The 12,309-nt window shown below is 45.9% G+C and overlaps 1 protein-coding gene across 3 annotated transcripts in view; it reads right to left on the minus strand.

The window, feature by feature from the left end:
• REEP1 (receptor accessory protein 1) overlaps window positions 1–12,309 on the minus strand; it is a 111,349-nt gene that overhangs the window by 21,986 nt on the left and 77,054 nt on the right. For all 3 annotated transcript variants that reach the window (XM_059188301.1, XM_059188302.1, XM_059188303.1), the window contains exons 4-5: window positions 12,136–12,256; window positions 9,296–9,409 (exon numbers count right to left, since the gene is read on the minus strand). In XM_059188301.1, the coding sequence (XP_059044284.1) occupies window positions 9,296–9,409; window positions 12,136–12,256 (235 nt within the window). The remainder of the gene's footprint in view (window positions 1–9,295; window positions 9,410–12,135; window positions 12,257–12,309) is intronic.

Below are 12,309 nucleotides of genomic sequence, written 5' to 3' on the forward strand. Positions count from 1 at the left end.
GGAAGGACACTGAAGAGGGACTGGCTCTGGGATTAATACACACATACACACACAGGTGTCGGGAGAAGAAACACCTGGCTTGGATCCAGACCATGGGCTGGTAGGTGGAGGGGGCTGCTGGCTTCTCCACCCGACTGGATCTGTTTGGAGTTAGTCACACCTCTCAACAGGGTTACCTGCCCTTCTCTGAGGTCCACAGAGGAGACCAAATGAAAGAGTCGAGCCACCTGACAAAGGGGAAAAGAAAAAAAGCCATGGGCACCAAGCCTACAAAACAGGGTTGAAGGGCGCCATGCTGTCTTCACCTAGGACACTCGCTCACTCACTCAACTTTCTTCCTTCCTCCATTCTCAGCAGATGCAGAGGGAGTGTTTCCAAAGCTCCGTGTGAAGCCCCCACAGAGGAACAAAGGTGAATATGAAACACGATATGGGATTCCTACTCCCAAGGAGCTCACAGTCTAGCCCGGGGCCTCTAGGCACAAATGCACACAGGCAGCAAATGACAAAGATGGCACAGTGTGGGGCCAACTTTCAGAGGAGGGAGAGAGGGCAGCTGGCTGACACCTGGTAGCGGTCTCAAGTCTCAGACTCGTGTGAGAGCTCAAACTTGAGTGAAGCCAAGGCGGAGTCTGCTTCCTCCTTGGAGAGCCAGAGGCCCTGAGGGGAGGCTGATGTGGTAGCAGACCTGCCTTCCTGGGAGTGGAGGGGATGGGGGAGGGATGTTGCCAAAGGACAATAAGGGGGAGAAAGGACTAGGGTCAGAGCGAGGCGGGGAGACATCATCCCCAAAGACCCATGTGTTCCACCACTAGTGAGAAGTAGAGCTACAGTTACATTTGCAAATATGCCCACGGTATCATAAGCGATGAAGCTTTAAAGAAACTAGATCTTATAGTAACATGTATCTGTGATCCAAATTCCTTCAGCCTAGTCCGCACCATATCCCGCATTTGAGTGTCGCCCCAGCCTTGCCTCAGGGCAAAGAGGGAGCCTGCCTTAGTGCCATTTGCTGGCTGCCTTTGGCAGATAAACGCACCTTCTTCATTCCGAGGGATGTCTGATATAAAATGGTCAAAAGTTGCTGGCAGACAACCCGAGAAATATCCAGGGCTCTGAATGACTCTAAAATTCTCAGTGGGAGATGGTCTTCTCTCGGGGACTCAGCCATGGGTTCTCGGGGACTGGTGATGTACCCCAAGCACTAATGGTCAGGAACTGGCAGCCCAGCATGTGTGTGCGGGACGGGGGGGAGTAGGGGGTTTGGGGAGGGGCCTGGAGTGCTTACAGTGATGCAGGGAACTATGGACTGGGAACTAGACAGTCTCACTCTGTACCCAGCTTGGCGCATCCCAGCTGTGTGACCCTGGGTGAGCCACTCAACACCCAGGCCTCAGTGTCTAGTCCTGTGAAATAAGCGGGGGAGCCAAAGATGGCATCTAAGTCCCCTGCCTGCTCTAGCAACCCACAGGTTTGACACTCCTTCTCTCTTGGGGGATGACAGGTGCTCACCATTGTAAGCTGACCCCAGGGACCCACTCCCGCAGTCACGAAAAGGAGGAAACAATGGTATGGAAAGCCAGGCAGAGAACAATGAGGGACCTAAACATGATGGCTGGAGGGCTTGCCCCGGGGAGACCCAGCACAGGCAAGGTCAACTGGGACAAGAGCCCAGGTAGCACCAGATACTCTGTTCACTACCACACCATAGAGAAAAGATGGGGAGAGTCTAGATCCACATGAGAGGGAAACTCAGCTTCCTCTCCAGAAGAGCTAAATTGTAAATAGCTTCCCAATGCCAGCATCTGACGTTTCTTTTATACTGCTCAGCAGAATAACGATCAACCTCAAGATGAAACCAACATACAGGAGAAGTGAGTAATACGCAACCTTCATGAAGCATGTAGTATGAGCTCTGCATTCTGCAAAGTCTCTAGGTACACTGTCCCATAAGTGTCTTGTGGCAGGTACCATGGTCATGCCCATTTTGCAGATGAAGAAACTGAGATGTACAGAGGTGAAGCCAAAAGTGTGGGAGCTGGGGTTTTTAATCTGGTTCTGCTTACCTCCATGGCCCACCCGTGATGTGAAGCTTTGCTCTATTAGCTGAAACAGCTAAAAATATGTTCAACAGTCCTTCATTCCTTTAACATTGACTGAGCACCTACTAGATAAGACATGAATTATAATGATCACAATAGAGTGCCATATGGTGACCAAGACACAAGAGAACAGTTCCACCTGGAATCAGAAGAGGTTTCCAAGGAGAAGGTGGCTTTTTTTTTTTTAAAGATTTTATTTATTTATTTGACAGAGAGAGATCACAAGTAGGCAGAGAGGCAGGCAGAGAGAGAGAGAGAGAGGGAAGTAGGCTCCCTGCTGAGCAGAGAGCCCGACGCGGGACTCGATCCCAGGACCCTGAGATCACGACCTGAGCCGAAGGCAGCGGCTTAACCCACTGAGCCACCCAGGCTCCCAGAAGGTGGCTTTTGACCTTAAAAGATGGACAGGATTTCAGACAGGTGGCCATAGGGACAGATGAAGGCCCAGAGGAGGAGAGGCAGGAAAGAGAAAAGTCTAGAAATAGCACACAGAGTTATTATTTTTGGAATAAGACAGAAGATGGTGCTGCGAGTATAGTGCAAGAGGAGCCAGAAAGGTAGGGAGAGACCAGAGGAGGTGGAAGAGCTGGGATCAGGGCTCAAAGAGGAAGGGAGAGGAGTAGGAACTACCTGCAAGGCTACTGCAATAGTCCAAGCCCTGAGGAAGAGAGTGGGGAAGAAGGTCTGGAGGAAGGGAAGGGATGCCAAATGGGCAGGACTTGAAGAGTAATTGGGAAGGAGGAGGAGCACCAAAGATGACTGAGATCTGGAGCCTGAAGGCCTGAGAGGGTGGATGGTGATTTCATTGTCATCAGAGAGATGGGACACAAGAGGAGGGCAGATTCAAGGTTAATGAAATGCTGACTAAAGGTATCAAGGAGCCAAGGGGAGGAGAAGTTCGGCAGAGAATCAGAAACACTGTCCTTGAGCCCCTGGCAGAGAAGTCTATCTGAGAACCGGTGCATCAGGGGACAGCTGAAGGTGAGGGAAAGAATGAGATGATCCTGGGAGGGAGAGGAGAATGAGGTGGGGTTCTGGAGAAATCCCACGCAGCACTGTTGCAGTGGGCAGCTACGGGAGGGACAGAGTGAGCAGGAGAGTAGAATCAGGGAGGAGGAGGAGACCAAAAGGTGCCACATCACCACAGCTAAGAAGCAGCTCCTTCCTGCTCACAGGTGATCTCAAAAATGCTTTCTCAGACCTCCTCTCGGAGACCAGGTAAGCGGGCAGGCTTTTCCTTCCCACTTAGACATCTGGCTGCATATATATATATATATATATATATATATATATATATATATATATATATATATTTTTTTTTTTTTTTTAGATTTCATTTATTTATTTGACAGAGAGAGATCACAAGTAGGCAGAGAGGCAGGCAGAGAGAGAGAGAGGAGGAAGCAGGCTCCCTGCTGAGCAGAGAGCCCGATGCGGGACTCAATCCCAGGACCCCGAGATCATGACCTGAGCCGAAGGCAGCGGCTTAACTCACTGAGCCACCCAGGCCCCCCCACCTCTGGCTGCATATAGCCTCCACAGGGAAACTTGGAACAGAGAGGCGGCAAGAGACATCTGCATGAGTTCCCAGCCCTTCCTCAGCCATTGTGCTAGGGTTACATCAAGTTAGTCTTCTTCCTTCTGTTTTAGCCAAGGACAGTGTGACATAAAATTAATATTTAGAATTCACCACGGCAACTGGTGTTGAACACCAAGTTTATCTAAACTGTTATGGACAACTCGCTGAAAAAGTCTGGAAGAATTGCCTGCCCTCTAGGTCTCCCAAACAAATGGACTCACATCTCAGCTGAGCTCTCCACAACTTGTCAGAGCAGAACCACTCAAGACTTCCCCACCAGAGCGGGTCTACCATCTTGGCCTTCGTCGTGCAACAGCCCATCTTCCTGAATTCCTCTTCTCTGGTGTTTCTACCAAAACTGCTGCCTGTCACCTCACTGCACCTGATAGTTGGCCAGGGAGAGGACAACCAACCGAAGATGCAGAGCCATCGGTCTGCTGAAGAGGAAGGGCTGGGAACTCATGCAGATGTCTCTTGTCACTAGTCTTAAGAGCTTCCGGGAATGAGCTTCTGGTTCCAAAAATAAAGTTTCTTGGTGGATTGAAAGCAGTATTTCTTCCAAGAAAGAGGTTTAGAAAAACCAGCGATGGATAGAAGATAAGGATAATTGAGAGAGGACTTAAAAAAACCCCAACAACTATGATGAACTGTTCCGTAGAGTTTTATTTTCAAGGCAAAATTGAGCGGGAACTTAAAAAATGAGTGGGAAAACGCTACAATTTGTCGCTCTGTGTCTTGTGCCCAGCTGTTCAGATGCTAGGGCTGTAACCAAGGCCTGGCTCTATCTTGGTGGCTGTTGACCATGACCCTAACTGCAGGCAAAATGAGTTCTGGCTGGCAAATTGAGGAAACGGAGTCATAGTGTGAAAGTGGGGCTGGACCAGGGAAGACACCGGAGAAATGAGGGTGACGTTGTAAGCTAAGTTTCCTTCTCCTTATTTTGCCGCTGAACCTCATATCTGCTGAGTGGATAAGGGAGGGGGCCTGTCAAAGTCAGGGCCCTGCAGGTGAAAGGGTGAAAATTAGGCAAAGGAGAACCCAAAAGGCTTCAGAGAGGGCTTGAGGCAGGGCTGCCCGGGAGAACGTTCTGTGATGTTGGAAACATTCTGTGTCCATGCCAGCCATCTGCTACCATGGCTGCTGAGGACTGGGAATGTGACTTAGTATGACTGAGGAACTGTATTCTAAATGTACTTACTTCTAATTAATTCACATGGAAAGAGCAGCACGGAAAGAGCAGGACTAGAGAATCAAAAAAGTTTACTCTTGAGATCATTCAACAAGGTTTGGTAAGTAGCTACACGTGCAGAATTCTAAACAAGTAGGCACTGTTGGGCTCTTTATTCTGTTGTTGTCGTTTCCCTTAGCAAGAAATAAAGGAAAATAATCTGGAGCCTCTCATCTCCAGAAGTTAACAATTTAAATAGGAAATATTAGATTCCAGGGAGAAAAGCACGCATACAATCTGGGGCAGAAAAATCCCGAATTCACAGACTCTCAGCACCACCTGGAGCAGGTGTGTTACCAAGTGACTTTACCAATGGTATGGGTACCAGTGGAACTGGTTTAGGGATAGAATCTCTAGGGGGAGGAAAACAACATTATTTTTCAGGTTATGAGACAAATACAAGCAAGGCTGGTTTACCAGGTCTAAGAACCGGGCAGGTAGAAGAAACCTAGATGTGCTTCCAAGTTCAAAAGCCATAGGGTGGCCTTGGACACCTCAGTGTTTTCCAACTTTTGTTCAATTGGTTTTTCTCACTATGGTTTCTCTTCCATGTGAGGGTATGTTTCGCTTATTCTAGAGTATTATTTTTAAAGAGAGAGAGAGATTTCCAATTCTAGTCTTAAAAAACCCTGGAGCTCACTTTTCCCTCTGGGTGGAATTACTGGCTAGGAAACAACCCCCATGTAGGCACAGAGCCAACTTGGAGAAGAGGAACATTCAGACAGATGGTCCCAGAGAAAGGTGTCCTCAGGAAGGAGACAGAGCAGTTTTCACAGAAAGAAAAGATGCATCCACACTTCCAGAGAGGGATTAGACCCTGGGGAAAACTGGGAGTGAATTGGGAGTGAGATGGGGGTTTGTGGGCCTGGTGGGGAATCTCCCATGTGTAATTCTGTTGTTTTATTTTCCAGTTCTAAGATAAAATAATGTTAACATTAATAACAACTTACACTGGTACAGTATAGTGTACAAAGTTTCTTTACTCTTCCTGATGATGCAAAAACTCTGCCAACTTTTTTTGGGGAGGGGGGGGAACAGGGCTCAGGGCTCAGCCCTACAAGAAAAAAAAAACTATTAAATCAAGTGTGTGACCACATTATGTTGTACACCTGAAACTAATATAATCTTACATGCTGATCACATTTCAATGAAAAAAAAGGGGGGGGAAGCATAAATAAAAGATCTTTTAAGTTCCATATTTCCTTTCTGGGGAGCCTTTGAAGGATGGAAAAGAGAGCAGAAGACAGGGAGGTGGGAGCCCTCATCTAGGTACCTGAACCCTCATCTGTCTGAATTAAGAGACAGTCTTTCATATAGCTCACACTCTCTTGTGTGTCCATTTGGTTGCATGTAGTAGATATTTAGAGTGAGAACTGATTTGTGAATTGAGGATGTTTTAGAGAGGCAGGGTCCAAGAGTTGTCAATGGGGGCCATGAGTAGGGTGACCCCCAAGTCCTGGTTTGCTTGGAACAGGCCTCATGTGTACCTATTCCTGCTGTAATTATCCCAGCACCGCTTTCCCTCTCAGATGTGTCCTGGTTTGGACAGTAACCCATACAGTCACCCTAGTCGTGGGAGACTTGGCAGGCTGTCTTTTTTTCTCCCCATAAAATTGTTCTGACTATTCCCCTGGTGGGGGGTGGAGGGGGTCACCAAGGTTGTTCAGGGCTCAGCTGGGAGCAGCGCACTGTGCTAGGCTCTTAGGAGCGTTACAAAGAAGGAGAGGGATTTGTCTTCCCACCATAATATTTCTGAACTAGCATGAAGTCGTAAGGAAATGAAACACACACACACACACACACACACACACACACCTCACTTTCTCATTCTCAGGGCTAGCACTTCTAAGAAGCTAATTCTGCATCCCAGGAATGTTCGAGTAAAGTGCTCGAACCCTAATCACCTGTGTGCTTCTGACTCTGGAAGGGGCCTCAGGCAGTGACCTGGGCAGAGCTGCCTGTTTAAAAATCATCTGGGGAACTTGTTAAAAATAGAGATTGGGCCTCCTGCCTGAGATTCTGAATCAGCACATCTGAGAATCTATTAAAAAATGATAACAAGGCTTCCCAGGTGGTTTGGACATGAAAGCCAGATTTGGACTCACTGGTGAGTCATCATCCTTTGACCCCTGCCTAGAGTGACCCTTTGTTGCTGTGGAAACCACTGATTTACCCCTCAGCCAGACTGGATTTTACTTCTTCTTCTTCTTTTCTTTTTTTTTTTTTTTAAGTACACATCTGTTTCAAAAATAGAGGGCATTATTTTTGGAAGAGAAGATGTGCTTTCCCTTTCATGGTATTTATATTTAGAGAGGAGAAGCAAAGCCCCCAAAAGGCAGAAAGCCTTCCCATTTGAACCAAATTCAGCAGGAAGTGGGCAACCCTCACTACTGTAGCACAACCAGAAAGAACTAATGAGCAGTTATTTCCTGAGGCAAGTTTCAGACCGTCTGGAGCTTCCCTGTTGTGAGACGCCTGGCTGGAGGTTTGGGCTCACAGTGGTCTGAGGGGTTGGCGGATGGTTGGCCAAGATGGCATCAAGAGAGGCTCCAGCCTGAGGCAGACCTGGAAAAGGATGGCCCTGCTGAATTACGGTCAGAATAACATTTGCACACACACTGCTGTACGGCCAGGAGACCCACACTGAGCCACCCTGATGAATATCTCACATTTATTGGACATGAAACAGTGACCCATCTTCCTTCAGGCTTCAGAAGCAGAGGAGATGGGGCTGAGGAGCCAAGAGAAGGTTTCTCTGTAGCTTTATGTTGCAAAGTTGGCCCGATGAATTAAGAGTTTAGCAATGCTGAGTTCTATCTTTTAGCTTTGAAAATAAAAGCACAAAATGGTTACATCTCAAACAGAAGGATCTCAGTGTTCACTGCTCCTTATAAATCCTGATACCTCTCCTTGGCACACCCAAGCGGAATGTCCCCTCCCAGGATACTCACTGGGATCCATCACCTCACCAGCAGCTACTGGAGTATGGGGGACACCACACTACGGTTCTGTTATAGAAGGAGCTGGTGCTTCTCTGAATAGGGATCCTTCCCTTTGGGTTGTCCTTCTCTCCCTCTCGCAGACTTTGTCTGCAGAATGCCTTGGCTTCAAGTGGATGGTACTTTTCAAACAAACACTCAACCCCAAGAGGTAAGTCTTTTTTCCAGAAATGCTTCTAATGTGCTTCTTGCTTTAGGGCACAGAAAACCAGGCTCGGTCCCCTGATCCAGTGGGCTGTCAATACACTCCATGTGACCATCCACTCAGGGCCCATGGACCACCAAGGTCGGTATCAAATATCCTTCTCCAAAGCCTTTCACAACTCTGCTCCCTCTTGCCTAAAACCATCAGTCACCACCTAGGACATAGGGCTTCCCTTTGCTCACACAACTCACCTCCCAGCCAGTGGGTCTTCCCAAATACTAGTATACCTGCCTCTCTTCCACCTCAGCTGAAGGCAGACCCCTCCTCCACATTTGGACTGGGAATAAGGACTGTCACCAGGAAACACAAGGCAATCTGCTGGATTTACTCCAAGGGAAATGTCTACCAATTTAATTTTTCAGGGTTGAGCACATGATGAGAAACGGACGCAAGGACAAGGAGAACGTGATGTGAGACAGATGAAGCTAGAAAGGACCATAAGAGGACACGAATGGGGACCATAACAGGACGTGAACGGGGCTGGATGGAAAGGGAAGGAATTGAGGTCTCCATCCCAGCGTCCCACCCGACCAGTCTTTACTTCAAACCTCCTCCAGCTCTAGTTGCTACTGCTACACACATCTTCCTCCTCCCTGTCTGAACCACTCACCTCCTGTGGGACCCTGGGCTCCTCCCTGGGGTCTGCTGTGCCACGTGTGCATAGAGCCACCCACTCATGCTGGTAGTCTCCCAGCACTGGCCATATTTTGATTTAGGGGTCTCTCCCAGTGCACCCCGGGAAACTGTAGAGAAGAGCTCACTCCTCCCTTTTTGTTTCCTTTTTCCCTCAGGCTGAAGCTCCAAGTAATTCAGAGGTCTTAATCTGGGACCCACCATGAGTTTCTGGAGCTTATTAATTAATTACTCTGCAGTATTATTAATTATTAATTAATACTCTGCAAAATTTCTTAATACTGCACACATCGTTTGTGTGTGAGTGTGTTTGTGTGTGTCTGGGTGCATTGTGCATTGGCACAATTTTCTGGGGGTAAGATGCACCAATTTTTTTCTATCAGATTTTCAAAGGGAACCCCAAAAGATGAGGAACCACTGATAGGTCCTGGTCCTGAGCCTGTCCTGTGCAAGTTGCGTGGGTGATGAACAGTGTGGGTGGGTGGGCTGAAGACGCTCACAGGTTGTGATGCTCAGCAACGGCCCCCCATCCCGGCCCACCGCACAGTACCTTGGAAGCAGCCATCACTGCCGCTGTGGCCGCCACATTCAAGCCCCGCTTCCCAAAGTGCACAAGGGCATCGTAACTTCGGTCTTTTGCTTGGACCAGGCAATCGTCAATTTCCTGTTGAAGGAAAAGCAGAAGCACACTGAGTTGGAAGGTTCAAATAAATCTCTGTTCTTTCCTCCCTTCTGAGCACTGAGCTTGGCAGTGTGCCCAATCACGGATTCTTGAGACTGAAAAGTCATAGGCACTTCGGGATGCGTGTTTAGAGGAAGAGTAGACAGGAGGAGGATAGGAAACAGAAGAGATACAGGGAAGTGAAAGAGGAATTTCAAAAAAAAAAAAAAAAAACAGTGACTTCCTGATCTAGGAAGGTTTACTTTGAGCAATTGCCTAGGATTGTTCCTAAAGTCCTCTAACCTTCCAGGAAGGCTCCAGGGGTCCCAGATGTGGATGGTCCTGCATTCTACACGCAGCTACTCTCTAAGACACTGAAGGAACTGAAGAACTGAAGGAGAGAATGCCAAGAACCCAGCATCTAACCTCAGACCTGCCACTAACTGGCTGTCAGGGCTTGGCAAGTGTTTAGCATCTGAAAAATGAGGACAGTGACAGTATCTAACTCATGGAGCACAACAAGGATCACATGAGACCATTTTAGTAAAGCTCTAACACAGTGGCTGGTTCAGTAAGTGAGGACCACTGTCATCTTCCTATCTCAAGGGGGTCAGGCCCTTGCAGCTCTGAAATCCCACTATTCTGTAGCTATTTCATACTATATCCAAATCTCTCCCATGTAGGTATCAAGGGGAAAGATGACATAAAAAGAGGTAAGTGCTATTTTTGTTGATAAGGGAGATCATTTTATGGATAATGAAATAAAAGCAGAAATGAGAAGTCATCCAACAATACCCCTAGGGTCAGGGGAGAGGTTGGAAAGAGGACTGAAGTCTCTTTCCTTCAGGGACCAAAACAGTGGTTTACTTCAAATTTGCATCGAGTCTGGCTTATTCTTTTCGTTTGTTTGGGATGGGTTGTTTTGTTGTCACTGTTTAAAGAACGGCTATTTTGTACCTCACAGTAGCTCATTTAAGAGTTCAGTAATACAAAGACACTTGGCTTTGGTCTCATTTGAAGTTCACACATCAGTGCATTTCCTTTGCTTTGAGGTATCAAGTGGGACAGTCAACCCCTGTGCATTCCTTGTTTAAGACTTCCCCAGGAAGTCCCCACACTAAGTTTTCATTGTGACCCCTGACTGACTCTGGTAGGGATTCTTGGCAGCTCGTAAGAGTCAGTCACCTTCACTTTACTGGAAATGACATCGGTGGCTTCAGGGTAAGCCCAGCATGTGGGGAAAGGGAAGTGTCAAGAGTAAGGATTTGTCAACCAGGTCATGAGAGAGCTCCCATTCCCCAAAATCCACCCTTTCCGAGACAGGCAGTGCTATATCCTGGTTCCTAAAAGTGTTCTCAGAAATGTCTATAGTAGTCTGCTCATCCAATTACTATGTTCCCCTAAGAAGGCCAAAGTACTCAACTTTCAGAAACAATAGAAATTTATATATAAAGCCACCTACAGGGCTCCTATTTTATGTTAAGAATAATATCTCAATCAGTTTAGAAGATCATGTAATAGAATTAATGAATTATACAATATTGGACTCAGTAATCCCGCTCTTGGCAATTTATTCTAAGACAATAAGTCAAAAGAAGAAATTAATCTTGAGGTACTGTGGGGTTCATGAATCTTTATGAGGATCAAGTACAAATCGGTTATGTGCAAACATGTTTAATATCTCGGAATTTAAATGTTGTATCTATATTAAGGGTTTCTGTTGTCTTTCGGTATTTGGGGTTTTTTTGGTATACTTAAATTTTTAAAGAAAAGAGTGGTATGCATAAAAAACAAAGTTATCAAAGTAATTTAGTAAGACAAAGGTAATGCATTTATTATTGTATGAAATCTTAAAAAAAAACCAGTAGAGCAATCCAGTGAAAGCAAATCTTGCAAATTAAGTTCAGTGGAGATGTTAAACAAAAAATCATTTTATGGACAGTGCCATTATAAGTAGCTTATAATTAAATTTCTCTTCAAGAGATATAAGTTGTAATTCTTACTTGAATTCTTAGTTATTGCTGACCCTTTCCTGCAATTTTTCCCTGTCTTATTTTTCCCATCTCTGGCATTAGACAAATCTATATTTTCATTGCAAAGATGTTTGTGAAGCAACTCAAAGCAAAATAAACACAAAAGGTAAATAGCATGAAACAAATTATTATGACTGCTCTCACTAGTCCTTACCAACTGATAATTACCAAAATAGCAGGAATTCCATTGGTAGGCATATATTTATAATGCAACAATAAAGCAAACACTGCACAAGAAATTTCTTATCTTCCAGTGTCTGTCCATAGCTATCTGGGCACTAGTTTAAGTCATTTAATCTCATTACAGTTCCGTTTTCCTATGGTACGTTTTAAAAGTATTTTTCAATAGTCTATGTAAAAATCATATCTACAAAAGGATGGGAGCTGAGCATGATGAAAGGAAGGAAATTCAGCTTGGGGAGTTGAATTATGAGTGAATCTTTTGTTGTTTTTTGTTTCAATTATGGAAATGCTTTTCAATCAGTAATGATACATAATATCTTTTTGAGGATCTCACCGCGATTTCTAAACATGTCAGAAAAATACATTAAAAAAAGATTAGAAGGAACAAATTGTTGGAGGGAAATAAGAGACGATCGTGGGTCTCCTACAATAAAACACTTTGTCCTTTTTACTGATCGCTTTTTAAATTTTTTACTTGCCGGAAGGAGTGAAAGCCTGAGCAGCATAAATTACCTTTTCTTTTGAAGACAGCGTGGGATGTACAAACTTCCTGTATAGGAGGCTGGAGCCTTTTGTGTAGGGAGACAGCAGCCAGGCTACAAAGGCTATTTTTAGTTCATAATAGAATGGAAACCTGGAGAGAGATGAGAAAATACACGTTCCGTTCGGTTCTCGGCAACACAGCCC

The sequence above is a fragment of the Mustela lutreola genome, chromosome 9 (assembly GCF_030435805.1).
Source record: "Mustela lutreola isolate mMusLut2 chromosome 9, mMusLut2.pri, whole genome shotgun sequence".
Taxonomy (NCBI): domain Eukaryota; kingdom Metazoa; phylum Chordata; class Mammalia; order Carnivora; family Mustelidae; genus Mustela; species Mustela lutreola.